Below are 25,895 nucleotides of genomic sequence, written 5' to 3'. Positions count from 1 at the left end.
TTACAAGGAGAGTTTGAGGGAGCTGGGCGTGTTCAGCATAGGGGAACCTCTTCAATGGGTCTTCTCAGCCAGGCTCTTCTCGCTGGTGCTGAGCAATAGGACAAGAGCAGGTAGAAACCGATGCACAGGAAGTTCCACCTGAATATGAGGAAGAACTTCTTTACTGGGCAGTTGACCACGCATTGGAACAGGTTGCCCAGAGAGGTTGTGGAGTCTCACTGGAGATAGTCAAGAACCATCTGGACACAATCCTGTGCCATGTGCTGTAGGATGCCTCTGCTTGAGCAGGGAGGTTGGACCAGATGACCCACTGCTGCTCCTTCCAGCCTTACCCAGCCCGTGACTCCGTCGCCCCCAGGCCGTGCCGACCGAGGCGAGCCGGCGCGGCCCGGCCCTGCCGCGCTCCGTGAGGCGGTGCCCGCGGGCCCGGCGCGGGGGCGGGGTGGCCGCGGGGGCCGGCGGCGGGGCGGCTCCTTCTTTGGCCATGAGCGAGGTGCCGGCATTCGGCCGCCGCCGCCGCCTGCGGGACGCGGTGAGGGAGCGGCCGCAGCGAGGTTCCGCCGGCGGCAGCGGGCGGGTGGGATGGCCCAGGCCAGGATCAGCGCCAAGGCCAGCGAGGGGGCGCAGCAGCAGCCGCAGCAGCAGCAGCAGTCGGGCGGGCAGCTCCGGGGCCGCTTCTACCGCTCCACCTCCATGGCCGACCGCTCCAGCCGCCTGCTCGAGAACCTGGACCAGCTGGAGCTCAGGTGGGCCCGGGGCCGGGCGCTGGGAGGGAGCCGGAGCCGTCTGGCCCCGAGCCGGTGGCTCCGCAGCGCGGGGCGCCGGCGGGCGCGGAGCCCACCCCGGCGGGACTGGGCAAGGGGGAGGTGAGGATTCCTGAGGGGTCCGAGGGAAAAGGGTCCCCCCTTGTCGGGGGCGAAGTTTAAAAATGGGAGCTGCTGTTCTAAGGTGAACTAGCGTGGCCTGGAAATACACGAAAATAGGAATATTATATGAATGTATGAAAACAGACTTTTTCAGAGAAAGCGCCAAGGACTGCTTTGGATTTATTACGCTTCCTGGTTTGGGGAGTCTTTAGCAGGCAGGGGATGGGCTGCGTGCTGTGGCACAGCGTGTACGAGCCCGCGGTGGGTCGTAGCTGTCGCCCCCGTCCCGCATCTGTCGGGCAGGTGTTTTATAAGAAGATGCAGGAAATCCGAAGATAAAATGGAGTGTCTTTCGGGCTTTCGGAGGCTCTGGCAAGCCTTCAAGCTGCAGTGCTGAAGTGTGTGAGCCTTCGTGTCTTCCAAACCGCCCTTTGCACTTACTGGTTCAGCTGTGGATGTTGTTACCTGTGTACATGTCCACCTCCTCTCTGGGGTGTATTAAATCCTGTAGCTAAAATGTGAACAGCATCATATTCTGCAGCTTAGGTGTATTTTTCCAAAGTTATTGCAAATGCTATATGAATTTCATCGTTGTGCCAAGACATGTCATGTCTTTTTCTGCTTGAAAACTTGACATTCCATAAATAATACTATTTGACTTCTTTTCCAGTTTGGCCTCATGAGAGATGATTCTTTGCCTTTAATCATCTTCCTTGTTCTCTCAGCTCTGCTTAATTACACAGTGTCCTTTCTGAGGTGGATAGATGTGCAGGATGCCACTGATTCACCTCCTCTGGTACTGTTTCAACACACCCTTTCCTTCATTACAGCTGCATATTGATCAACGGCTTTCACAGAACCACCCAGAATGTTTCTAGGACTTTCCTGTAATTAAAAGAGCTCTGTGGGATGCAGGAGTTGCATTTTTCCCTTTCTGCCTGCATTACTTTGCATTATTCAGGAGTGGACTTGATGTGCTGTTATATTAGCCTTTCACTTAGCTTAATTAAATCTCCTTGAAGTCCTTCACAGACTTCTCTGAATTTGACTAAACAAAATCACAGTCTGCAAACAAGTCTCCCTGCTTACTTGCAGGTCTAGTGCATGATGAATATATAATCACAAAATGAGCATCAGAATATGCAAAAATGTGTTTTAAATTTGCTGAGTGACTCTGAAACAAAGCAGACAGTTTGGTTAGCCAGAAATTAAATGTCCAATTAAATTTTCAAGTCTTTCAAACAGGCATAGTTCTAAATGCAGAATATAGTCATTAAAAAAAAGTCAAACTAATTTGATAGAAGTCACTCAAGTCTTATGTTTTTTTTCCATGCACAACTAATCAATGTGCCTCACTTCAAAGTTATGTGAATGACAGGAGGAAAAGCTTCCAAACCTCTTCATTCTTCAGCTGGTTTGGTTTAACTATAGACCCTTGAGATGTTGCTCGTAAATATAAGTGAAAATTTGTCAAAGTGAACTGCAGTCTTTAATTAAACCCCTCGACAATCCTCAATTCTCAAGTTGCTTAAGGTCAGACAAACTCTGAAGCAACTCTCATCCCTTTGGAAATCACAGAATCAAAGAATGATTTGGATTGGGAGGGACCTCAAAGATCATCTAGTTCCAAACCCCCTTTTGTGGCAGGGACACCTTCCACTAGACCAAGTGGCCCTATCCAACCTGGCCTTGAACACCTCCAAGGATGGAGAGTCCACAGTCTCTCTGAACAACCTGTTCAATGCCTCAGCATCCTGACAGCGAAGAATTTCTTCCTAATATATAAATCTACCTTCTTTATGTTTGAAGCCATTGTAAAATGCTCCAGTTTGAACAGCCTTCCTTTTTCTCCCTTTCCCTCCACTGTAAGGGCTTATTTTCCAACAGTAATGGCGTATTTTCGTACCTCCCTGACAGGTGTTTGCGGAGGGGCTTTCTTCTGCTTGGAAAGTGAGCAGGAAAGGGGAATTAATTTGGCTGCCGGGGAGTGAGTGCCCCAGGCAGGGGTGGCAAGGGGGGCAGGTGGCATGTCTGCCCCTTGCCAGAGCTTGGACCTTCATGTTGCCCTGGCTGCCAAGATATCTCAGGAGCAGCTGGAAAGGGGACCAGAGTCTCTTGTGTATGAGTCACTGTGTTCTGGTGGTTAAGTGAACACGTAGTTCTAGGTGTGATGATAAGTCAGACTCTTTCTGATTTTGGTTTTTTTAACCTAATTTTTCGTACTTTTCTTGTTCTCCTTCGGATACACCATATTCCCCCACTGTTCATGCCTGTGTTCATGGGACTGCTCACCTGGGAATGGACATTCAGCTGAAGCACCTGAGGATGTCAGAGTGAAAGCCCCCGCTTTGTCTCCGTCTAGTGTGCTCAGCTCCATTTCAGGAAAAAAGCAGCTTCAGATGTTTCTTACTTCCTCTGAAAACTTATCTGCACCTCTAGCACATGGGCTTTAACAGTGAGCTGTTTAAGTCAGTCAGTAGTTTAAAGGACAGAGTTATTGCAGCTGTCCTAAGAAAGCAGGTGTCGAGTTTCTCATCTGGAAACAAAAGCACAGGCTGGTCCACCTGTTCCTCAGGGGAATGCTCTGCTCATATAAATGGTATGTAGCAAAGAAAGGCACTGCACAGCTAATTGCTCTTGGACGGGGAAAATCAGAAGTAAGGAATGTATTCTTCAGTCTTAGGTAATGGATGGGCTATTTAGTTGATGTTCAAAGTGACAAATACACTCCAAGTAAAAATATGATTGGATGTTTTCATCTGTTAGAAAAAGACCATGCTGCTGCATTGAAATAATTGATAACTAGGCATGAATATGAGTATTTTGTGTTTTTTCTTTGCCTTCTGTTCTTTGGCTGGTTGTTTCTTTGAGACTTGGGTTGTTTTTCCACTCCTTCCTACAGCAGTCACCTCTGTTAGAAGTTTCTCCTCCAGCCTTTTTCTTTTTTTTTTTTTTTTTTTGGTGCCCTGCACAAAGAAAATAAACATTTAAAGAAACCTGTGAAGTTAAGACACATTTTAGGAAAGAAGTTATGAGAGCCGACTGCAAGGTGTGGTCCTGACACTCTTGCAACAAGTAAGGAGGGAAAGGTGTGCAGTCCCTGCCAGGCCAGGGTCTCTCCTTGGACTGTAGCTGGGGAGCCACTGGGACCCACCCCAGCACAGAGACAGGCAGAGGCCTTGGTACAAGCCAGGGCAGCGAAATAGATTGAGGCTATGGTGGGTCCCTCACCTTGGTAAAGCCACCCAATATCTTCTCTGGAGCATTATTTTCCTGAGGTTGATGTATGTGGTTTCCTTTTCATTTTTTTTTCCTACTAGAGCGCTGTTCTGAAATGACCCTGTCCCATTGCTGTGTTGCACTCTATATTGCAGTTGAAAAAATGGTAAAAATAATTCTGAAGAAGCAGTTATTGCAAATAAAATAGTTCTTAAGATTTGGTTATGAACTTTCTGTAAATTAATATAAATCAAAGTTCTAGTTGGTAAACTATGGGTTTAGTTTTTGTGTTTTGTTGTTTTTTTTTTTCCAGTATACAACATTAATTCTGATAATTTGGCTTTTAGGTCCTACCTCACATACCAAGCTGGCTTTTGGGAGCAGTGATATTTTAGGCACTCTCTTTAGAACTGTACCAATTCAAGATACATCTCTGCAATGCAGTTTTTCCACATTCTTCTTAGGACCCAGGAAAGCCTGTGGAAATCATAGTTTGATCTGTCTACTGAAGGCAGAACTTTATAGTTTTTAAGTCAATGCAATGATATACAGAATCTGATTTAAAAACACTATTAAAAATTAAATTCTGCACTTCAAAATTTTTATTTACAGCTTTCCAGCAACCACATTTTTTCAATTGTGAAAATAGTATTTTTTTAAAAAGGCATGGCAAGGCATTATGAAAATTTTGCTAGACTTCCTAAATTATAAAGTGAAGACATCTGAAGTATGAAATGACTCCACCTGCCTCATTGCTCTTACTAACCAGTCCAAAATAATAATTAAAAGCATTTGCTCTCGGCAAGAATTTGCATTGCATTAACTTTTCCCATTCTTCCTCAGAGTGAACATTAAAGCCAAGGCCTGAAGCCTGTGCTTTCACTGACTAAATTAGGCAAAATATTTTGTAAAACAGAACCATTTCATGAGCAGGCTGCATGTGAAGCATGACTATTTATATCCCCAAAAGCTCTCATTCTTCTGCCTTCTTTCACCCTCTTTTCTCTTCCTGCTGATTTTCCGAAGTTACCTGTCCTCAGCCAGCCTGAGGAAGGAGAAAGGAGCAGCAGCTCTGTGCCTGTCTCAAGAGATACACCTTTTTCTGCAGAGGCAGCACCATTTCAGGGCAGTACTCAGTAATGTTGAGGAGCACAGTGCATCTAAGAGACTTAACAATGTTTCTCCTTTTCTGGCCAGGTTTGATAAACATTTCAGGATAGATGGATGGATTCTCGTGATGCAGCTAGACCTCCTCAGCTGTGTGCTGCAAGTGTCTGAAACTGTCAGCCAGGTTCATGTGATCCTCTGCTTTTCTGTGGGGCGTGGGAATGCAGAGTTGATGGCTTTGGTGCAGCTTTTGCAGCCAGTTTCAGCTTGGCAAGTCCTCTGCAAGCCCCTACCCTCGAGTCTTCAGGGAAAAGCCAAGGGAGTGGGATGTTTCCCTCTTTTGTACCTGGTCTTCAAAGTGTTGCGTTAGAGTTCCAGATGTTCTTTTCTCTGTGGCTGAGAATAAGACATGAATTAAGGAATAAGACATGAATTAAGGAATTGGACTCAGATTTCTCATGTGGCATTTTCACATTGCCCATGGCAAGCTGGGTCTGTGCCTTGTGCCACGAGGAGGGCAGACCATAGGCACCAAACCACGCAGCTTACTTGAGATCCAGTAATTACAGGGACAGCAGTTCCCAATGGACTTTCCCCTTGCCCTCACTGCATCACATGTGAGTTTCAGCACAGAGAACAGGACTGGAGTAGGGGTCCGGTTTCAGGAGGAACTGACTTACGTGCTTTTCTGCATGCCCAGAAATAGGAGCTGCTCCCATAGAAGCTTCCTCCTTCTGTGAGTCACTTCATGGAGCATTGCTCCATGGAAAGCACCAGTGACAGTGGGGGCAGGAAGTCCAGTTTCTTCTCCCAGTGACCAAGGCACACCACTTGTTGGGGAAACCCGTGTCACATTAATAAAAGTGTGTGAACTTTGTCCCACTCACAGGGTTTTCTCCTTTGTGAAAGGGGTTTTTTGGCTGCAAGGCGGCATTTCAGTTTTCTGAGTGTTTGTTGCTTTGCAGGTGGATCACGTGGGTTCTGCACTGCTGGTCTGGGGGCACCACCAGGAGCCAGGGCCCTTTGCTGCCTCTTTCCCTGCAGCTGCCACTTTCACTGCCAAGTTCCCTGATGGACTCGGTCCATTTCCCTTCTGGTTAAGCAGCTGATAATAATTGCCAGTTGGCTGTAAGGACTTCTGCTACATGGCTGTAGGACTGTAAGGCTCTCGGTATCCAGATTAACCGTGGAATAGGACAGAACAGCACTATCAGTAAAATAAATAATTGCAGGCTGATTGAATTTCTCTTGTTTTGTTTTGCCCCTCCATTTGTTTGTTTTTTAAAACTATATTGAGTCTTGAAAAGTGAAGTTAAGATACAGGAAAAGGTAGTGAAATCAGGGAGTCTGGCTTATGGATAATTAAGAAATGACTGTACTTCTTTAAGCTGAAGTTTAAAAAATAAGTTTTTGGCAGCTATATAGGTGAACAGCTATTTTATTATTTAAACATTTTGTTTGGTTCAACCATGTACAGGGTAGAGGCTTTCCGTGACGCAGCATCTGCTATGGAACAAGAGAAAGAAATCCTGCTAGAAATGATCCACAATATACAAAACAGCCAGGATATGAGGCACATCAGTGAAGGTGAGAAGCTGCTTTGCCATACCCTCCAACTGACCCAAAGTCAAACCAGCCTGTCCCTTGGGAAGCAGCTCGATATGGTTCCTTGCTGCCAGTAAAGGTGCAGCACTGGAGCCAGCTGAGGCTGTTAAGGGCCACCCATTTCCCTGAGATCCCCTTTTCTTAACTGTAAATTCATGCTGTTTAGGTAGATGAACTACCATTAATGTCATTGCTGTATATGTGAAAGCCCGTACTCAGCTCACTGATATATTTTCAAAATCAGGCTTAATATAGCTCAGCAGAGGGAGAGACGTTGATTATGATGATTTAATATAGTTGAAACCCCAGCATTTTAATGATTTTGACTACTGGACAGGTTACAAAGTGTACAGCCTGGAAGAACCTGATGATTAAGATCATTGTCGTAGTTGTACGATATGTGGCTTTAAATATATTCCCTAAACCTAGTATTAGGTGCTTTAAATTGCTGGTTTATTGGCTCTTCAAGAGCCTACATGTCAAATATGTTGTGTCCATATTTTAGAAAAGAACTTATGTTTTCAGAAAATAGAAAACCATTTTTTTTCATGGCCTCTAGTTTTCTTTTTATGGTGTTCTGGGATATTGTCTAAATCTCTCCCTCAGTGTGGCACAGAAGGCCAGTTCTGTTAATGAATGTTTCCTGATAATATTGTACACTTTGCTTTAATGTGACACAGTAAGCATTGTGTCGGCAGTAGAAAAGCATTGCTTACATTTTTAGTAGAGCTTAATGCCTTATTTCAAATCAGAAGACACTGGCTTCTATCAAATGAGTAGGACTTCGGCAAATGCAAAAAGCTCATTTCTGGCTTCTGGAAATCTTGTTGATTGTCACTTACTTAAACAAACGTTTATTGCTAAGTTACAGCAGTTTGAGCGTCTTGATGATGCTATTTGCACAAGAGTGTATTTGCCTGTAACCAAGGATACTTTATTGTTTTCAATTTAGGTGAGAGAGAAGAACTTAATTTGACTGCTAATCGCCTGATGGGCCGAACCCTCACTGTGGAGGTTTCTGTAGAAACCATCCGGAATGCCCAGCAGCAGGAATCCCTACTGCATGCCACAAAGATGATTGATGAAATCGTCAATAAACTTCTAGATGATCTGGAAGACGCCAAAATGCGCTTAATATCACTTTACGGTGCGTGCACATCCGACGTGCCGGCAGGACCCATCGATCAGAAATTTCAGTCTGTGGTAATCGGGTGTGCCATTGAAGATCAGAAGAAAATCAAAAGGCGGCTAGAGACTCTGCTCAGAAACTTGGAAAATTCTGAAAAGTCCATCACGCTGTTGGAGCATCAGAAATCATCTGTTCGACAGTCTTGCAACAGCAAACAGGATTAATGCATCCTCCTGGCTACTTCTGGCAAATCGCAGGATAAGCAAGTGCCCGTAAAAAGCACACAGAAGCCAAGAAATAAATTCTCTGTACGAGCACATGCGTATGTACACATACACACGCACCAAAGTATCCTTGATTCCAAGTTGCAAGCATTTAATGGGTTTTGGTAGCATTGGCATTTTCTTTTGGCAATAAGGAACACTATCAGTTCCTCTCTAGAGTCAATACCGCTCTATTGCAAATTGTAATTGTGCTTCTGCTGAACTCACAGAAACTGTCAAAATCTAGCCTTTCCTCCATTCTCCTGGGTGTTTTTTAAACTAAAGTTGTTTTGTCCTATCATGAGATTTCAGCTTTTCTCTGCTGTATACGTAGTGTGTGAACCAGACTTTTGGGGGACAAGAGATAAATCCTGGCAATAAATCAAAACCATTAATAAACTGTTTATGGTATTTTCATAAACAACAGAGTGTCCTACACATTACCATTTGTAATTTGGCACTTTTTGAATATTTTGAATAAACATATCACAATACTTACAAGAGACAGACAGATACCTCCATTTTTTAACTCAGGAAGTCAAAAGCAATACATGCATCCAGAGGTCAAAAGCGAGGCTAGAAATGAGCTCTGACTCTTGTAATGCCCTCTCCAACCATCCTTCTCCCATTAGCTCACAGTAACTTGAGGTTGCTGTATATTTCTTTTAAAAGATAATAGAAAGGGGAATTGTATTTTATCAGCTATTACACGACAAATCCACTTTGCATCATCATCTGTGAAGCCACAGAGCAAAACAATTGACTTGTCAACTGGCAGACAAAGTATTTGTGTCTTGTGCATGATGATACTTTTTATATCCAGTGTTACTTAACTCTTCATGTGAGTGGTTTTTGGGTTTATTTTTTTCCTTCCACCCTCACACTCCCAGTAATTACTGCTCATCATCATCATGCTCTGTGGCTGTGGGTCAAAACTAGCAGATTTCAGGGTGTACCTGGAATTTTGCAACCCACTGTAGTCTGTCAGTCTTCCACTATTTCACCCAAGGGTGGTGGTGCCCTGAGGGGAGCAGAGACCTCTGTGGCTCAGCCCTCAGCCTTCTGAATTTGGTTCAGGTTAAAGCTCAGCTGGAAGGAGCTGGAGTGATGCCACCAACCACAGCTGCCTTGGTGGCAATGAGTGTTACAGCTGGAGCATCATGCCTGGATGCTCTCAGGGCCCCAGCCCAGGGTGGGAGCGCTTCATGTCAGGCTCCTTAACAAGCAACACTCCGGAGATCCATGGTTTTAAACTCCTTGGATGGGCACAAGGGCTCTGCAGGGGAACTCAGAGCTGCACTTCTTGGAAACCTCAGCTGCTAAAACATCACCATCACTGCATTTTGTTTGCAGAAGCAGCACTTCAGGTGGGTGCTTCAAAAGCAATCAAAGCTTCAGCTTTGAGACTGTGAAAAGTTTGTAAGAGTTTGGTGAAATTAATTCTATAATTCCACTTTTAAAATCTTCCAGCTATTCAACAGCAATAAAACCCTTTACAATAATACACAGCATGAGTTTTCTCAGAAATCATGCTGTGCAATAGTTAAGTTGAACACAGCTTCTTGTTGCTTAGAATATTCCTACAATATTTGGGGGTTGTAAGGACATATAGGGTTATTCAGGCAAAAAGTGTTGAGCTTTGTTTTCTTTCTTAGATGCTCACTGTTGTACCACTAGCTAAAGGAATTTTTATTTTTTATAGCACTTGTGCTATCATAAAATAGTTGGGTTAGAAGGGACCTATAAAAGTCATCAAGTCCAACGCCTCGATAATGAACCTAAAACACTGCCAATTAATCCCTACTGGGGTGTTAAGCAAGCAAATTTTTCTGTGTGCAAAACTGTGTGCTAGAGGAAGCAGGAGTATGTTACTTCTGATATTCCTCAGATACCTGGCAGACAAAGATGCTGACTTGTGTTTTACTAAAAAAAAAAAAAAAAACCAAAACAACATAAAACCCCCAACCAACATATTTACCTGTTTCTTTTCAGAAAATGCACCAGGCATCTTTAATATATTAATAATAATTTAATGCCACTTCAGTGTCTACAACCATTGATTTAAACCTTGTCACTGTACTGGCCAGACCAATCACGAAAAGAAAAATGACCAGAAAGAGCACAACAGAATCCATATTTCGTATTTCAACCCCAGGTGAAGCAATCGGAGGCAAGAGCTCAGAAACAGCATTTCTGTTAGACTGGGTTGCCCACACTTGTTTCTTTGAGGGTATCTCATATGCTGTCTTGCATCCCAGCTGTTGGCAACACACGGTCTAGAATCAGGCACACAAATTTCTCAATCAAATTGAGGTTGCACAGCTACAGGGTTATAGCAATTTTTTGAAATTTAATATACTGACAGTTTAATATAACCACAAAAGTAATGACTTGTATCAGACCAAACAGTAAGCAAACAAACATGTTTTAAGTTGCATGATGCAACAAGTGTCACAAGAGAACAGCAGAATTAACTTGTAAGGATTTTACAGGAATGGCATACACAGAATATTCAGTTTTAAACACTGATTTTTCTACTTGAGGATTTATGGTATGTTGACCTCTTTTTCTAAAAATCTGTTACATTTAACTTGAGATCACAATGGTGATAAAAACAGTTACATACATTACCTGTTTTAGTCACTCACATTTAAGTCATTTATTATTAATGATACATCTTTATCCTTGCAATGATGGTGGTATTTCTCCTGGTCCAGATTAATTTTTAATTTTTTTGACCAACTTTAGTCAGTTCAGCAGAACTGACAAACTATTTATCAGTATTACCCTACTACTAGAAACCTGAGAATGAGTCTAGTTCAGTACTAGGACTCACCTGGCTTTGAGATGACTCATATAGAAGACTTCGACAAGGAACATTAGGAAGTTTCTCTTATTCCATTATAGCATCTTTCACCTTAAATCTAAGAATTGCTGTGTTTGTCATTCTATAATTCTGATTACCTGTTTGCATGCCATATTTAACAGAAATATTTTCTTCTGCCAATATTATTTGTGCATTAGAAAGAAAATATGCACAACTGTTGCTTCCTACAAAAAGATGGCAAGGTCGCTTTGATGAATTCAAGCCTGTTGGACCATTTTTGCTCTCTAATTTTGCTACAATTAGTGTTCAGGTACTGCAACTTCAACCCAAGGTCTCTGACCTTGTGAGGAAAGCAGTAGGGGCTCAGGTACCATCACTGGAATCTGAGCAGCACGTGTATTATCTTGCTGCATAACAGAACTCCCACATGGGGTCCGCCAATCATGAATGCAAAGCATTCATTCTGTTGTTACCTGGCAGCTCTCAACCTGAAGGGGTGAATTAACAGGTTCAAAGCACAGGCTCACTGAGTCTTAAACATGTACCCCTGCATAACTCCCAGAGAGTGCTGCATGTTCAGCTGCTCAGTACCCTTTAGTTTAACGTACTTCTACAGAAGCGATGCAAAACTATGTGTCAGATACGCTGCAGCCCAATAATGAAGTCAAATTTTACTGAAGCATAAGAAAATTAAACAGGAAGACAGACAGTAATTTTGACTACAAAAGGTAAGTTTTGCCTTAAATACTGAAAATAAGAAAGCTCCAAAATTGTCTTAAGTGGAATATTTAATTTTCTTTTTTAAATTAACCACACACACACAAGCATAAAAATCTTAGTGTGATCAGTCTTACAACTTTGAGATTTGTTATTTCCAGTTGGAAATACATCCCTAGCATTACCGCTTTGCATCTAACGATGTCCCATGTACTGGGAGAACACCCATTCACTGAATGGATACAACACGGGAGTGACAGAGCTGTAGCATCATTCATGCTCTTTAGTGAATCTTTATTTCACTAAGGCATTAACAACTACTAAAGTTTTCTGCTAATGGCAGTGTTATCAGCCAAAAGCAAAGAATTTAGGCAAGATTCAGATAATACAGCCAATGAACTGTTCAAGAGGTATAAACAATATACAGGAGTGCAATGAACATAAGTCTCAAAGAACAAAACACTGTCTTGTGGCTGGAGCATCTGTTGCTTCTTAATCCAGGCTGCACGGGCATAACAGAGCTACATCCTCACTACATCCTCCCATGTAGTCAGAGGGATGCACAGAGAAGGCTCTGCACCTGTAGGTTTTGCTAACAAAAATATATGACATTTTAATAAGAACACTTTGAGTGAAGAATGGAGCAATGATTGTAATAAAAATTATTCACGTGGGACAACACAAGTGCTAAAACATTTAGGCACATCTCTTCAACCAAAAGGCAAACGTTACTGCCACTGAAGAGTGATATGAATAACTAAGGGTTCCTGCAATATGCAACTCATCTGGTTTACACCTACATACTAACCCCAGTAGGATAAAGAACCAAAATTTGCAAGCAGCATATATGCAGAGCACTTTGCAGAAAAATGCTAATTTGGACAGTCTCCTTTTCAGTTGTATTGGAGAACAAACACTGCAAGGTCACAACAAAGAAAGAGCTACTTTAGATTTAAGATGGGAATGAAATTAAAACTCACCCAGTGCTGCAAATAACTATTCCCGCACACTACATTTCAACATATCCTAAATTTATAGTCTGTCAAGTCCCCACCTATGAAAATTTCTGCTGAGTTTTCAGTTCTTAAAACAGTGATTTATAGTGACAGACTTTAAATACAAACAACCTACATTAATAGTATAGTTACAGCATGGTGTGTAACAGTACAAATGGTCATTATACATATTAAAGACTTACTTTTCAGTATGCTGTACAAAGTCAAGGCAAAAAAAGATGTTTCAGACACTTTGTGATTTTCTTTTTCAAGAGAAATGAATAAAACATGTAAAACTGGCGACAGACAATGAAATGCAAAAACAGTTGTCAAAATTCTTAATGCATACACTCTACCCTAAGTTGTAAGGTGGCCCCATGATGTTCAACCATCTTATCCCCATCTTATCCCTACTTCTCAAATTGTTAAGACAGATAGGATTTGACTCCACTTATACATACAGTGATTAAATGCATGTGTTAAAAAATAAAGGCCTTTATCCAAGAGAAAATACAGGAAACATTACAGTGAAGAGCACACGGTTTCGCTGCAATAGCAGAAGGGACGGAGTGCCTTGAAGGCCACCTTCTTGCCAGCAACAGGAGATCTCTAACAGCTTGTCAAAGAAACAACGGTACTCAGTAGAAAGTCTAATACAGTAAACACAAAATACAGAGTTCAGAGATCTTTAGTGTTTGTGCATAACTTGCCACCCATCTCTCTCCCTGCAGACAGTGGGAAAAAGAATACATTTCAGTTTTCATACTCAATGACTTAGAAACAAAGTCAGTCAAGCTTCCTACATGAATTCACATAGTGAAAAGTCCTTCCTTCAAAAATATACAGGATCACTCAACTAATTTTCATTCTCATACACCATTTAAAAAACTATTAAAACTCTGATTTTTTTAAGCAGCATATTTTGCATTTGTCAGTGGCAGACTTGTAGAAATCTTAGAAAGTTAAAATTATATCATACCATACAAAACCATGTAAACAAAATGGATAGTTTTTAAAAGGCATGCATGCTCTTGAAGACGATTATAAAGTGTTTATCTTTGCTAAATAAAAGGTATCTTGCTTAGCATTTTTAAAAGCACCGTAGTGATTTAGGAGCCTAAGCCCAAATAACTTTAAATTAGATTTGGGCTCCTAAACATCTGAATCAATTCTGTAAAATTACTGAAGCACTTTGAAAATTTTTTGCCATGTCTCTGATCTTGCAGAATTAGATTTCCTTAACCAGCAGCTAGCTTTGAATCTGAGACAACGTTCAAGAATGTCTCATTAATATAATCAGCTGCAAGTTTTTGGATCCTCCATGACTCAGTTCATGGTATCTATGAAAAAATTTTCTACTAAGATAAATACTTCGTGACACCACTTTGCAAGTTCCTTTTTCACAGGATACAACAATCAAATTTGAACAAGAACATGACCTATGTTCCTTCTGAGTAGCTATTAGTGTCATTTGTTCAACTTGTTAAGACTGAGAGAAACAAACTTACAAAACATCTGTAGCATAGCATTAGGTAAAAAGGAGCATTTTTGGCACCATACGTTTTTAAATCTAAGCTTTTAGGCCCAAAGTATAGCAAGTTCAGTGTACCCAGTGGCAGCTGGGAAAGCCTCATCTGAAATGCAACATTTTTAAAGGACAGTTGGAAGATACTATTTTATGATCATTAGCTGATCTCCAAATAACACATACACTGGAACCAAGCCTAAATATTCATCCCAAACATCGACATATATACCTTAGTACACATATATATATAATGCAAGGATCTTGCACACACAGAATTGCCAGAATCCATATTGATATGGTCAGGGATAAAATGCAGGAGTGCCTTTTTGTAATTCATTTACCTTCTTAGTGTCCTGACTAACAAATTCTAACGTTTTCTTTGAAGTTTAGCTGCATGGTTGCTATGTTACCTTGGGCCACAGACTTACAGTCTGTACCTATGCTTGTACTTATTATCCTCATGTTAAATGTGCTTTGCAATTCAGCAAGACCTAGTTTATAGCTCTGTAAATAATTCCTTGAAAAAGGAAAAGCTCGCCCAATTTTTACAGTGCCCAAGGCAGCCAAGGTTCTGTGTGTTGCCACCAGGTGTCTCACTCCACACAACAAACCCACAGCATCAGCAAGTTCATTTAAATCCACCCTCTATAAAGGATCCCACAGGCACAAGATTTGCTAAAGCACTGGTAAAAATACCTCTACAGCTGGTTTTATTCTGTATTCAATTGCACAACTTCATCCAATTCACTGGGTTGCTTTATTTCCTTTAAAAGTGGTCTAAGGTATACTGCAGTTGCTAAAAGGACTTCTGTTTTTCTTGGTCCTCTGTTTGTTGGGTTTAAGGTTGATGACATCTCCACCATTAAGAGTGCTAGAATTTTGGTTGGAGTGACTTCCACCAGCTGTATTAAAAACACCTACAGAATTTAAAGATAAGAAAAGTATTTGTATTTCTTTACTTCCTGTGGCATAATACATTTAACACTTAAGAAGCAACACCCGCTAAGGCAGAGCACTGCACCTCAAATGCATACGCTAGTTTTTAAAAGCTTTATCTATTTCTGTGTCAATTTTGCAGCTAAATTGGAAGCAGAGGCAGTTGCAATTACTAGCCAGGCAGTATTTAAAGCTGGCATGCATCTATGTAATTGAAGGGCGGTATATGAACTCATCTGTGTATGTGTGTTACTAACTGCACAAAGTTCTGGGTAGTTGAGTAATGTAATAAAAGAAAAACATGACAATTTTAAATTCAGAAACTTTGCTGATACAAAGGTAAGTAAAAGACCTGAATAAAAAGGGAGAGCTTTAAGGAAAATAAACAAACTGACTCAGAAACGCTTTAAAGGACTACAGAAGTTCAATGTTTCCTTACAAAAGGCAATTTAAAAAGACCTTCAGATTACATGCCAGACTCTTTCCCTGTGAGTCTCTTAAGTCCACACCAAGATGAGCAACACTAATTACATTTAAAAAAACAAGCATCCTTTCTGAAGTCCTTGCACAATCTTGTTTAAGTGAATTTAATAAAAGGACACTCGCCAAACAGTAGCTAGAAACTTTTATACATCAGTTTGACTGTCTTGTAACTTTTAAGAGTCACAAAGTTATTTTACAGAAGGAAAGAGATGATATCCTAAGATAGGAAGGTAATAATTAGATCCTGATTCACCTTGTATTAATTCCATAAGGAAAGAGATGAGAACACAAGCTTTGATGGAACAAAATACTGTTTCAGGGGTTTTTTTTTTATTACAGTATACATACCTATCTTGTTACTGCTTGTATGTACTAGTTCTGAATCTTCAGCTGTTTGTTGCTTGAGCTTTTGAAGATACTTATCAGCCAAATACTTAAAAACTGGAATGTTAAAAAGAAAAAAGGTACATCACAGAATGCTTAAAATCTTCTTATTAATAATAATGCATTTGTATCAAAATTCTGCAGTGGGAAAAGTGCATTCAACATCACAGGTTTAGCCCAATCTGGTGAGTGATTCTCAGCAGGCCCATGTACCTGGGCAGAATCCAGGTTAGTCAAGTGTCTGCCCAGGTCTTACAGTGTGCAGCACTAGAGTCTTGCACATAAGCACCTCAATACTCCTATAAAAAAGCTGGCACATATATATTGCCAAATGTTCCAATTCATGCAACTGGGAATTTTTTTAAGTTGTGTAGGAATTTAATATATATATTTTGTTTGCAAGAAGCCTTAGAATAATAACAGTCATGTAAAGTAAGTCTATTAATAAAACTTGGCAGCAACATTTTTCTAATTAACTAATGTTACCCTCATTTCTATTGGGGAATAAAAAGTTGACCTAGAAATCTGAAAAAATATATAACTAAAGCAGAATTTTCAGAACCTATATGTGTTATGATTATTTACATTTGTAATTCAACTCATGTAAAGATGCTACAGAAGCGTTTTACATTTTCTCTTGCAGATTTTTTCTCAAGGTGAATGATGTTAATAGAGAAGAAACAGTTTACTATTGTTTAAATAATGAAACAAAAATTCATTAGATATTAGAATTCATGATTATTTAAACCCATGCCACAAAAGACAGAGACTGAAAATTATAACAGTACTCTTATGAAATTAAATATATGCATTAAAAAGAGGTACTTGGGAACTAATAAAATATCATCAGGAGAAAAAAGGCTGCACAAAATGCAATCTTTTAATTTACTTTATTTAAATATAACGATGAAATAATTGCTTATATCAATTATTTATTAACTATTAACAATTACATACAATCCTAAACATCCACTGGTCAGATTATGTGACTAATACATCTGTTCTAGAACAAGCAGCAGTAACAAGTATTGAGGCCATGTTGCTGAGAACACAACTGTGTTGGGCAGGACACATCTCAAGGATGAAGGACCATCACCTCCCTAAGATCCTGCTCTATGGTGAACTTGCCACTAGCTGCCGCAAGAGAGGAGCCCCAAAGAGAAGATACAAGGACTCCCTGAAACAACATCTCAGCCTTGGCCATATTGATCACCATGGTCTACTCTGGCCTCCAATCGGGAGACCTGGAGACACACCATCTATAACGCTGCTGATGCTTTTGAGAAAGCACACAGGATCACTCTTGAGGAGAAAAGACAATGCAGAAAGAATCGTGTCTTACAGAATTTACCACCTAAGGAGTTCTTTCTGCTGTGCCTTTTGCAACCAGACGTGTCTATCCTGTATTGGCCTTTTTAGCCACCAGCACACCTGTAAAAAATGTGGGTAGAGCCCTCCCCAAATCTTCATTCGTGAAGACGAGCCATGATTAACAATTACAAAATAATCTGTTCAGTAATATGTATATTGTGATAACTGAACTTCTACATACATTTTTTTCAAAAGCTCGGTGTTTACTGACAGTCATTAGGACTAAACAGCCTTAACACCTTGGCACTTGTAAATATTGCAGCTATGCACTGTGGGAGAGAAGGGAAAGACGTACACAAAGGAATGGGCCTAACACACTGATACCAAGTAATTCCAGCTATGTTTAAGGTGTGCTGCTAAGGACTACAAAAAGGATTGCCCACAGTGTGCAATGATGTGGGAAGTAACAGATGAGCTCTGAACTAGGGGGACACAGTGCAGGGGGCAGGACAGAGGCCCCCCCTGCTGCACCTCCTACCTTCAGTTACGTTCAGGTCTTCCTTCACAGATGCTCGGTAGAACCTCACTTTTAGCTTTTTTGCCAGTGCTTCTGCCTCCTCACTGCACAACAGAAGACAGCTTTGTAAATCCCTATCTGTTTCACTTGTCAGCATTTATTCTTATAAACAAATTGCTTCCTGATAAGTTAAACGTGGCAAAGTGGGTTGAGAAACTCAAGACAGTAAAAAAGTACCTGATCCTTAATTTCTTTACAATATCTCCATTATAAAAAGAAGGTATTTCACATGGAATTTCTTAATGACCCAAAGTAATAGCTTTTCATTATTTATTGACTGCATTAAATAAAGCTTCCCATGGGTTCGAAGGTGTCAGTGAAACCCAGAAGAAAGGAGGCTGTAATTAACAGCACTAGAATCAGGACAATTACCACTGCAAAGTCAAAGCAACAACAAAAAAGTAATCCTTAAGTATATCTTAATGAAGCAGAATGCTAAGCAATCAGATGAGTGCAGAGATGAAATCAAGAATTAATTTTTTCTGTGAAGAGAAAAAGAACTTATGCTAAATTTTAAGAAAAAGCTGAAGAAACATATGAATACTTCCCTAAGAGAAGTCACATCATCAGAAAGATTACGTTACTGAGGCAGACAGTGTATTCTGAGAACCAAACCTAAGTGACATACCATGAATAATGGAGGAGTTCAAATGCAATTTTGCTTTTCCTTTGAAAAATCCTCAGTATTCTTTGCAGAGGGAGTAGAAGCTGATTTATGCCATCAATAGCAAACAGATAACAAAGAAAGCCAGTGTAGGAAACAACAGAAAAGAAGAAATAATTTAAATCTCTCAGGAAGATGGTAGAAATAAAGGAAGTGGAGAATGATAAACTTCGCCATGCACTACCTTCTACGTGATATGCTGTGGTAAATAAAAGTTAGCTTTTGTTAAGCTGATTTTACAGCAAGAATGAAATTGGTCATACACACAAAGGCAGAATGAACAGACAATAAAACCTTAAAAAAAAAAAAAACAGCAAGATTCAGCAGCATGCAGTTTGAAAATATAACCACATACATATTTCTATAGTTATAATGTTCTGATAAAAATCAACAAAACACAAATTAAAAAAGAGTGAAGTAAAAAATATTAAGATGCTTTTTCAAACAACCTGTTTAATACTCCATCATTTTAGCAACTATTCACTAGCCAAACTATACAACGTGCCTTCACTGGTGCACAGCACAGTTTAAAAGTAGGTGTGTATTTTAACAGGAGAGAAAATTTATAGTTTTAGAATTTCTGATTTAAAAAAAAATATTAAAAAAGGGGCATGAATCATATCATGGCACAACCAAAGTTTTTATATTATTCCTCTATTATTTTTGGCTTCAGAAGGTGACGTGAAGCAAACAGAAAGCTCTTAGTTTTGCAAGCACATCTGCCCAAGTATCTTGTGCAGCAATACCCATCCTCTGTGCTTCTAGGGCACGTCTGGATGCAGGGAACAGGTTGGACAACCCAGATACTCTTAAGTCTTCACCAGAAATTCCCACAGACTTCTGGTTTTAAAACTCATGCATACAGGGGGCACATATTGATCTTTAAAACAGTATGATAAAACTCCTACTTCTTTATGCAAGAGTCATCAAGAAGATCAATCTTATTCTGCACAAGAACTGTGGGAATGTCTCCAACTTCGGTCACAACTTTTTCTTTCCAGGTAGGGATTGCTTTGAAGGAGTCTCTGTCAGTTGTAGAAAACACAAGAACACAAGCCTGGGCTCCTAGAAATATACAAAAAAATTACAAATACAAGTAAATACAAATCAGCTGACAAACAGTAAGAAAAATCCATTATAATGTATTTAAAATACGAGGGATTTTTCAAGATTCTCCTATAAAGTGAATTTTTCCCGCTAGCTTGTGCCAAACCACTGGTCATAAATTCCCCACATGAAAATACACTGCCATAATATTTTGATTATTATTCCCACTCTTCATGATGGCTATGGGTCTGTTACCTTTAAAGCTAATTATAGCATGATGAATACATGCAGGGGAAAGGAACAGGAGGGGATGTGGAAAGGCTGGAGAAAGGGAAAGGGAGGTTTTTTTATTGCTCACTGTTTTCCAGGCAGTTTAATGGAGACCAGAAGGCAAATATTTTTCCCATACGCAGTATCTGTAAATCACATTTCATGTTACTCTTTGTGGTACAGTAATTTGGATTCTGAAAAGCAGAAAACTTAAAAGTTTTCAGATGAAGTTGTGATTATTTCAAGTAAATTGTTTAGTAGCTTTCTGGAGAAAATAAGTGTTGTATTTCTAATTCATACTCATTCTATCAGAGCACTGTGATAAATTATACAAAATGTTTTGTTATGCTTTTGTAAATAAACCACAGTTAAACCCCGTGGATACTGAGAAGGTACTTCCACAGCTGAAATATTAGTGTGTGGTCTTCTGACTGTCCAGTAGCCCTTGGTTATTCTCAAGAAACTAATTTTCCTTGCACGTAAACACATGCTGAGACGCTTTATTATTTATATGCCTTCAATATATTTACTAGTTAGTAAGAAAATGTAAAAGTAATAGATAGCTAATGTTTTAAGACTGTAGTATAATCTTGTCATGAAATCTCAGATTAATCTCAGATTAATTACATATAGCATGAAAAATTTTTAATCAGTATGAATTTTCTTTTTTCTGTGAGTTTCACCAAGTATCCCCCATTCCTGTGTTCTGTTCATATTTCTTTGACACAAAGCAAAGTTCTCTTAATCATTAATTTTGAGCTACAACTAGAACTATTACCAAAAAAAAATCCATTAGTTGACAAATTGCTTATGAAATATAAAAAGGTCAGAGGATTGCAACATCCTGAAACAACATGGCATAAATATTATTTTATCTCTAAATGAGGTGATTTTATACCATGGCAATATATTTTTCCCCGCCATCAGGCAATTAGTTTGCAAGAACTGAACAATGGAATTCTGCCAAGTCATTCATCTCTCTCATATTAAAAAACCAAAAAGAAATATTTCAGAACCATTGTTAAATTACACGCAAAGAAAACTTAAGTATGCAATTTTATGAAGTAAATACACTTTGCTTATTACTCTTGTGTTAAGATATTCAAGGCAGACTGTACTAGCAAAAGAACTGCTGTGCCTAGTAAACTATCTTTCTAGGATGACTGGTAGATTTTTTTTCTCCCTTGGATTAATTACAAAGTTTTTGGAACATTTACAAAAATGTGTCTTACAGAAGTAGTAAAACACTTTTAGAGGGAAAATATAAAATTTGCATTTGATTGTTTGAATGTCTACATTCTGCCCAGTTTCTGTGCAGGTATTTGTCTCATTTCATTCCATGTTTTCTAAAGGGCACTACTGAGCATCCTGCATAAAGTGGCACATAATTAAGAAAAGGATCTTGTACGAAGGGGAAAAATATTTAAGAACTGAAAAAGACGAACTAAACATATTACATTCTATGTATTTCAGAGATCTGCTGACCTAAAAATCCCAACAACTACCAAATAACAAACATGGTATTTTCACCTCTATAGTAGGCCTTAGTTATTGCATCAAATTCTTCTTGACCCGCAGTGTCCCATAACATTAGCCTGACATCTTCATCATTAACTCTGAAACAAACAGCAAGGCTTTGTGATCAATACAATAAGAGGAGCAATTCAAAACAATTGACATGGAAATACTTATGTATCTACAGCGTAAGTAATCCAAGTCAAATTTAACTGGATTTAAACATCATGTAACTTACTATTAATACATTCACCTTCATAACACAATATGGCAACAGTCCCTCAATTACATCATACACTCTGAGCATATGATGTAAGTGATCTGTATTACATTTTCCTCTTCCTTTCCTCCTCTTCCTCTACATTTCCCTCTAAAAGGAAAAATAATATAGACATCAAAACAAAACTTAGGTGCTTGAAGAATGGTCCTATTGTCTTTTTAATCAGCTTACAGAATTCATAGGATTTTCTTACTTCTCATTACCATAGTATTTTCCACTTTATCAAACATAATAAGGTATCACCTGCTTATACTGCATAAAGACATTAAATATTGTTTTCCACGGTCATTTTTATCTACATTGGCTAATAAATTTGTGTAATCATTTTATCATAAGCAGTTTCACTTCTTCCACAAGAAATTATTGAAAAAAATTTTAAAAAATAATCAACACGTGGTAGAATACAAAGGAAACTTGTCAAAGAGCTTAGTACGACAGAGGTTCCAGATTTTATTTACAGTTTTAAATTTGGGATGGAGAATAAATGATATAATTTTACCCCACAGTGCAAGAGAGAAAACAACTGCCTTTACTGTGCTTCAGATACAGTAGGCCTTGTCTTCCAAGTCTTTGTAAATCTCAGGATTACAACAGAAGAAAGAACTAGAGAGAAAGGTAAAAGTTAATAGTATGTCATCTCCTTAATACATACTGGATTTGTCTTTCCAGGAAATCTACACCAATAGTTTTCTTGTAGTCTTTTGTAAAAATCCCCTTGCAGTATCGCTGAATCATACTGGACTTCCCAACAGCTCCATTTCCTACAACTACCACCTTGATGGCCACCTCCATATCTTCTTCCAACATCTTTGTGTCTCAGGCAACTCTCTGGTTTATTCAGGAAACTGTTGATTCTGTCAACAAAGTAAATAGCTATTATGTTCATAAAAATGCTGTGAATAGAAAGCAAGAGGAAAGATGATCACACACATCAGGATGCATATAGATAGTACAATTTATTTCTGCCTCAGTCACAGACTGTTTGAGTGACCTCAGGCAACTTATTTAACAAACTTTGATTTGCCACTTATTAATTAGAAATTAATAAAAATTAGAAATAGAAAATAATTTGTTGGGCTTATTGCAAAGATATTTCATTCAAGTTTTGGTGGATTTTTTTTTTTTAATGAGGAAGAAATGGAAGCAGAGAATCACAAAATCCTGGAATCATTAAGGTTGGAAAGACCTCAAAGATTATCAAGTCCAACCATTAACCCAGCGTGGCCAAGTCCACCACTAAACCTTGTCTATAAGTGCCACATCTACACATCTTTTAAACATCTCTAGGGATGATGATGATGCAACCACTTCCCTGGGCAGCCTGTTCCAGTGCTTGATAACCCTTGCAGTGAAGAAATTTTTCCTAATAAACCTCCGCTGGCACAACTTGAGGCCATTTCCTCTTGGTTGTCATTAGTTGCCTGGGAAAAGATGCTGACCCCCACCCGGCTACATCCTCCTTTCAGGTAGTTGAGAGAGCAGCACCATCTCCCCTGAGCCTCCTTTTCTCCAGGCTGAAAAACCCCAGCTCCCTCAGCCTCTCCTCATAGGACTTATCCCTAAACCCTTCTCTGGACATGCTCCAGCACCTCAATGTCTTTCTTGCAGTGAGGGGCCCAGAATGGGACAAAGTACTCCAGCTGTGGCCTCATGAGTGCTAAGTACAGAGAGACAATCCCTTCCTTGGTCTTGATGGCCACACTATTTCTGATACAGCCCAGGGTGCCTTTGGCCTTCTTGGCCACCTGGACACACTGCTGGCTCATGTTCAGCTGCCTGTTGACCAGCACCCCCAGGCCCTTTTCCGTCAGGCTGCTCTCCAGCCACTCTTCCCCGAGCCTGTAGCACTGCATAGGGTTGTTGTGACCCAAGGGCAGGACCTAGCACTTCATCTTATTGAATCTCACACAGTTGGCCTCGGTCCATCAATCCAGCCTGTCTAGATCCCTAAGCAGAGCCTTCCTACTCTCCAGCAGACCAACACTCCCACCCGACTTGGTGTAGTCTGCAAACTGACTGAGGATGCCCTCGATCCCCTCATCCAGATCATCGATAAAAATATTAAACAGGGCTGTCCCCAACACTGAGCCCTGGGAAACACCATTAGTGACAGATGCCTGATGGATTTAACTCCATTCACCACCACTCTCTGGGCCTCTGTCCCTCAAACACGGGTGTGCCTCCCTCAAAAGCAACCTCTCCCTTGCTTCAAGCCCGACTCAGGCGGACAACGACCCTACCGCACACTCCAGGCAGGGACCTGGAGGTGCTTTTCTCTAGGGAGCCTGGTTTTATTCCTTTCCCCCTTTAAATCCAGTTTAAAACTTTCAGTGAGTCCTACTAACCCCTGTCAAAGATCTTTTCCCCACTTTGAGACAGGCATAACCCATCTGTTGACAGCAGGCTTGGTGTCGTGTAGATCCACCCACGATCAAAACCCACAAAATTCTACCCGTAACACCAGGCTCTGTTTCTTTCCTTTTTATTCTCTGCTACTGGAAGGACAGAAGAGAACACTGCTTGCGCTCCTGATCCCTTAACCAGTCATTCCGAGGCTCTGAAGTCTCTCTTGATTGCCTCCGACTTGCTGCAACTTCATTATTGCCTATCTGATAAAAGCTAAGTTTCCCCCGCGTTTTGCTGTGCCGGAATATCATCACAGTAACATTTTCGCAATTGCAGAGTGGCAAATTTACCTCCCAAGAGGCACGCCACCCTCCTTTGGAAGGATGGGAAAATACATCCCTTGTAAAGGCTCTGCCCATCCCCCCACTCGCCCTCCGCGCTGGCAGAGCTGCGCTACCCGGCACCCTCGCTCCGCTCGCCCAGACAGACGCCGTTTCTGGGCTGCCTTGGCTGCATTAAACGCCGCCTACATCCGTTTCTACCGAGTGTTTGGCAAGCCCCGTTAGCACCGGGAGTCCGTATGGCCATTCTGGGCGAAGACGAGAGACCCCCCGAGGGTCTCCGCGCAGGTACCCACCGCCCCTTCCCGACCCTGCCCGGGGGCCACGCCGAGGGCGGAGGCTCGGCCGCCCCGGCCCCTCCCGGGGCCCCGTCCCCGTCCCCGTCCCCGCTCCCCGCCCGCCCGGCCCGGGATGCCGCGGCCGCCGCTGGGTCCCGTCCCCGCCCGCGGCCCCTCTCACCAACCGCCTGCGGGAGCGGGCGGGCGGGCAGCGCTCTCTCCGAGGGCACAGCGGTGCAGGGACGGAGGCAGGGAAGAGGAGACGGAGAGACAGCGAGAGGCAACCGCTCCCTGGGGCCGACCCAACCCGGACGCACATCCCGGCTCCCCCGCCCGGAAGCGCCGTCAGGACCGGGGGCGCCGCTCGGGGAGGTGCCTGCCCGCTGCCTCCGCCCCCGCGGCGGCGAGACCCCCGCCGGGTGGGGGTTGGCCGGGAGGTCCCTGCCAGGGGTGTGCGGTAGGGTCGTTGTCCGCCTGAGTCGGGCTTGAAGCGAGGGAGAGGTTGCTTTTGAGGGATTTTCGTCTGGGTTCCTGAGGAAAGATACGGGCAAGGCTGATCTTCCCGGCCCCTGCCTGCATTCATCCCTGTTCCACTCTCTATCCGCCGGCCTTCCTCACCTCATCCTTCACGGAAAACAGTGTGAGCAGCCACGGGCTTTCCTTAGGCTATCAGTGAGGGCAGCTGCCGTTCCTGTGTAACGTTTTTTGACCAAGGTGTGCCCATCATCGTGGCACATGGTCTGCCAGCTCCCAGGTTTTATATAAAACAGGGTATGGTAAGTTTTGGCATGACTGTAGACGTGATAGTCTTAGAATCTGAAGATGTTCCCTTGTTTTGGTTGGCTTGGGGGTTTTTAAGTTAAACTGACAAAAAATGCCCCCTGTCCTAAATCCCCTGTTCATGCTGCAGAACACACCTCTTGGGCTAGGGTGGCTGCTCTCAGTGCCCCCCCCCCCCCCCAGCCCTCCTGCCACTCAAGTCTGGCCGAGTAACGCTCGGATATTGCCAAGTGTGGGTTGCTGAAACCTGCCCTGCCCAACTGAGGGCTCTTTATGCCTGTCCTGTGCTTCCCAAGGCCACGTCTTCACTCTAGGGTCAACTAGTGCTGCCTGTGCCTAAATAAATGCCTTTTGGATTAGCACATTTTGCAGCTGCATCCCAAAAGAATTGTTAGATTTCGTGCATGGTTTTTATTTTGAAATTTAT

At 41.4% G+C, this 25,895-nt stretch overlaps 2 protein-coding genes across 5 annotated transcripts; one reads left to right on the top strand and one right to left on the bottom strand.

Moving 5' to 3' along the window:
- The first annotated feature begins 414 nt into the window (after positions 1-414).
- BAG2 (BAG cochaperone 2) lies at positions 415-8,690 on the top strand. Its single transcript, XM_032681466.1, has 3 exons — positions 415-746; positions 6,670-6,779; positions 7,750-8,690. Exons 1-3 carry the CDS (start codon positions 583-585, stop codon positions 8,148-8,150), a joined length of 675 nt encoding a protein of 224 aa, XP_032537357.1. The 5' UTR covers positions 415-582; the 3' UTR covers positions 8,151-8,690.
- A 1,829-nt stretch (positions 8,691-10,519) lies between these two features.
- On the bottom strand, positions 10,520-25,087 carry RAB23 (RAB23, member RAS oncogene family). Of its 4 annotated transcripts, XR_004355799.1 has the most exons (8): positions 24,870-25,086; positions 22,376-22,577; positions 21,459-21,544; positions 19,520-19,676; positions 17,909-17,991; positions 16,024-16,116; positions 14,953-15,173; positions 10,520-13,453 (listed from the first exon to the last, which is right to left on the bottom strand). XR_004355799.1 is itself a non-coding variant. In XM_032681465.1 (7 exons), exons 2-7 carry the CDS (start codon positions 22,528-22,530, stop codon positions 15,034-15,036), a joined length of 714 nt encoding a protein of 237 aa, XP_032537356.1. In that variant the 5' UTR covers positions 22,531-22,577; positions 24,874-25,087; the 3' UTR covers positions 10,520-15,033. The 4 variants fall into 4 exon arrangements, 3 of the variants coding, with proteins under 3 accessions (XP_032537356.1, XP_032537354.1, XP_032537355.1); XM_032681465.1 differs by having other exon boundaries at positions 10,520-15,173; positions 24,874-25,087; XM_032681463.1 differs by having other exon boundaries at positions 10,520-15,173.
- Positions 25,088-25,895: the final 808 nt, after the last annotated feature.

Source organism: Chiroxiphia lanceolata, chromosome 3, assembly GCF_009829145.1.
Source record: "Chiroxiphia lanceolata isolate bChiLan1 chromosome 3, bChiLan1.pri, whole genome shotgun sequence".
NCBI classification, from domain to species: domain Eukaryota; kingdom Metazoa; phylum Chordata; class Aves; order Passeriformes; family Pipridae; genus Chiroxiphia; species Chiroxiphia lanceolata.
This window is presented reverse-complemented; position numbering and strand designations above follow the sequence as displayed.

Coding starts and splice junctions, on each gene's coding strand:
- BAG2 (XM_032681466.1), top strand. CDS start 583: ATGGCCCAGGCCAGGATCAGCGCCAAGGCCAGCGAGGGGGCGCAGCAG. Junction 747..6,669: donor CTGGACCAGCTGGAGCTCAG/GTGGGCCCGGGG, acceptor AACCATGTACAG/GGTAGAGGCTTTCCGTGACG. Junction 6,780..7,749: donor TATGAGGCACATCAGTGAAG/GTGAGAAGCTGC, acceptor TTTTCAATTTAG/GTGAGAGAGAAGAACTTAAT.
- RAB23 (XM_032681465.1), bottom strand. CDS start 22,530: ATGTTGGAAGAAGATATGGAGGTGGCCATCAAGGTGGTAGTTGTAGGA. Junction 17,992..19,519: donor GATGACTCTTGCATAAAGAA/GTAGGAGTTTTA, acceptor TCTGTTGTGCAG/TGAGGAGGCAGAAGCACTGG. Junction 15,174..16,023: donor TACAAGCAGTAACAAGATAG/GTATGTATACTG, acceptor TAAATTCTGTAG/GTGTTTTTAATACAGCTGGT.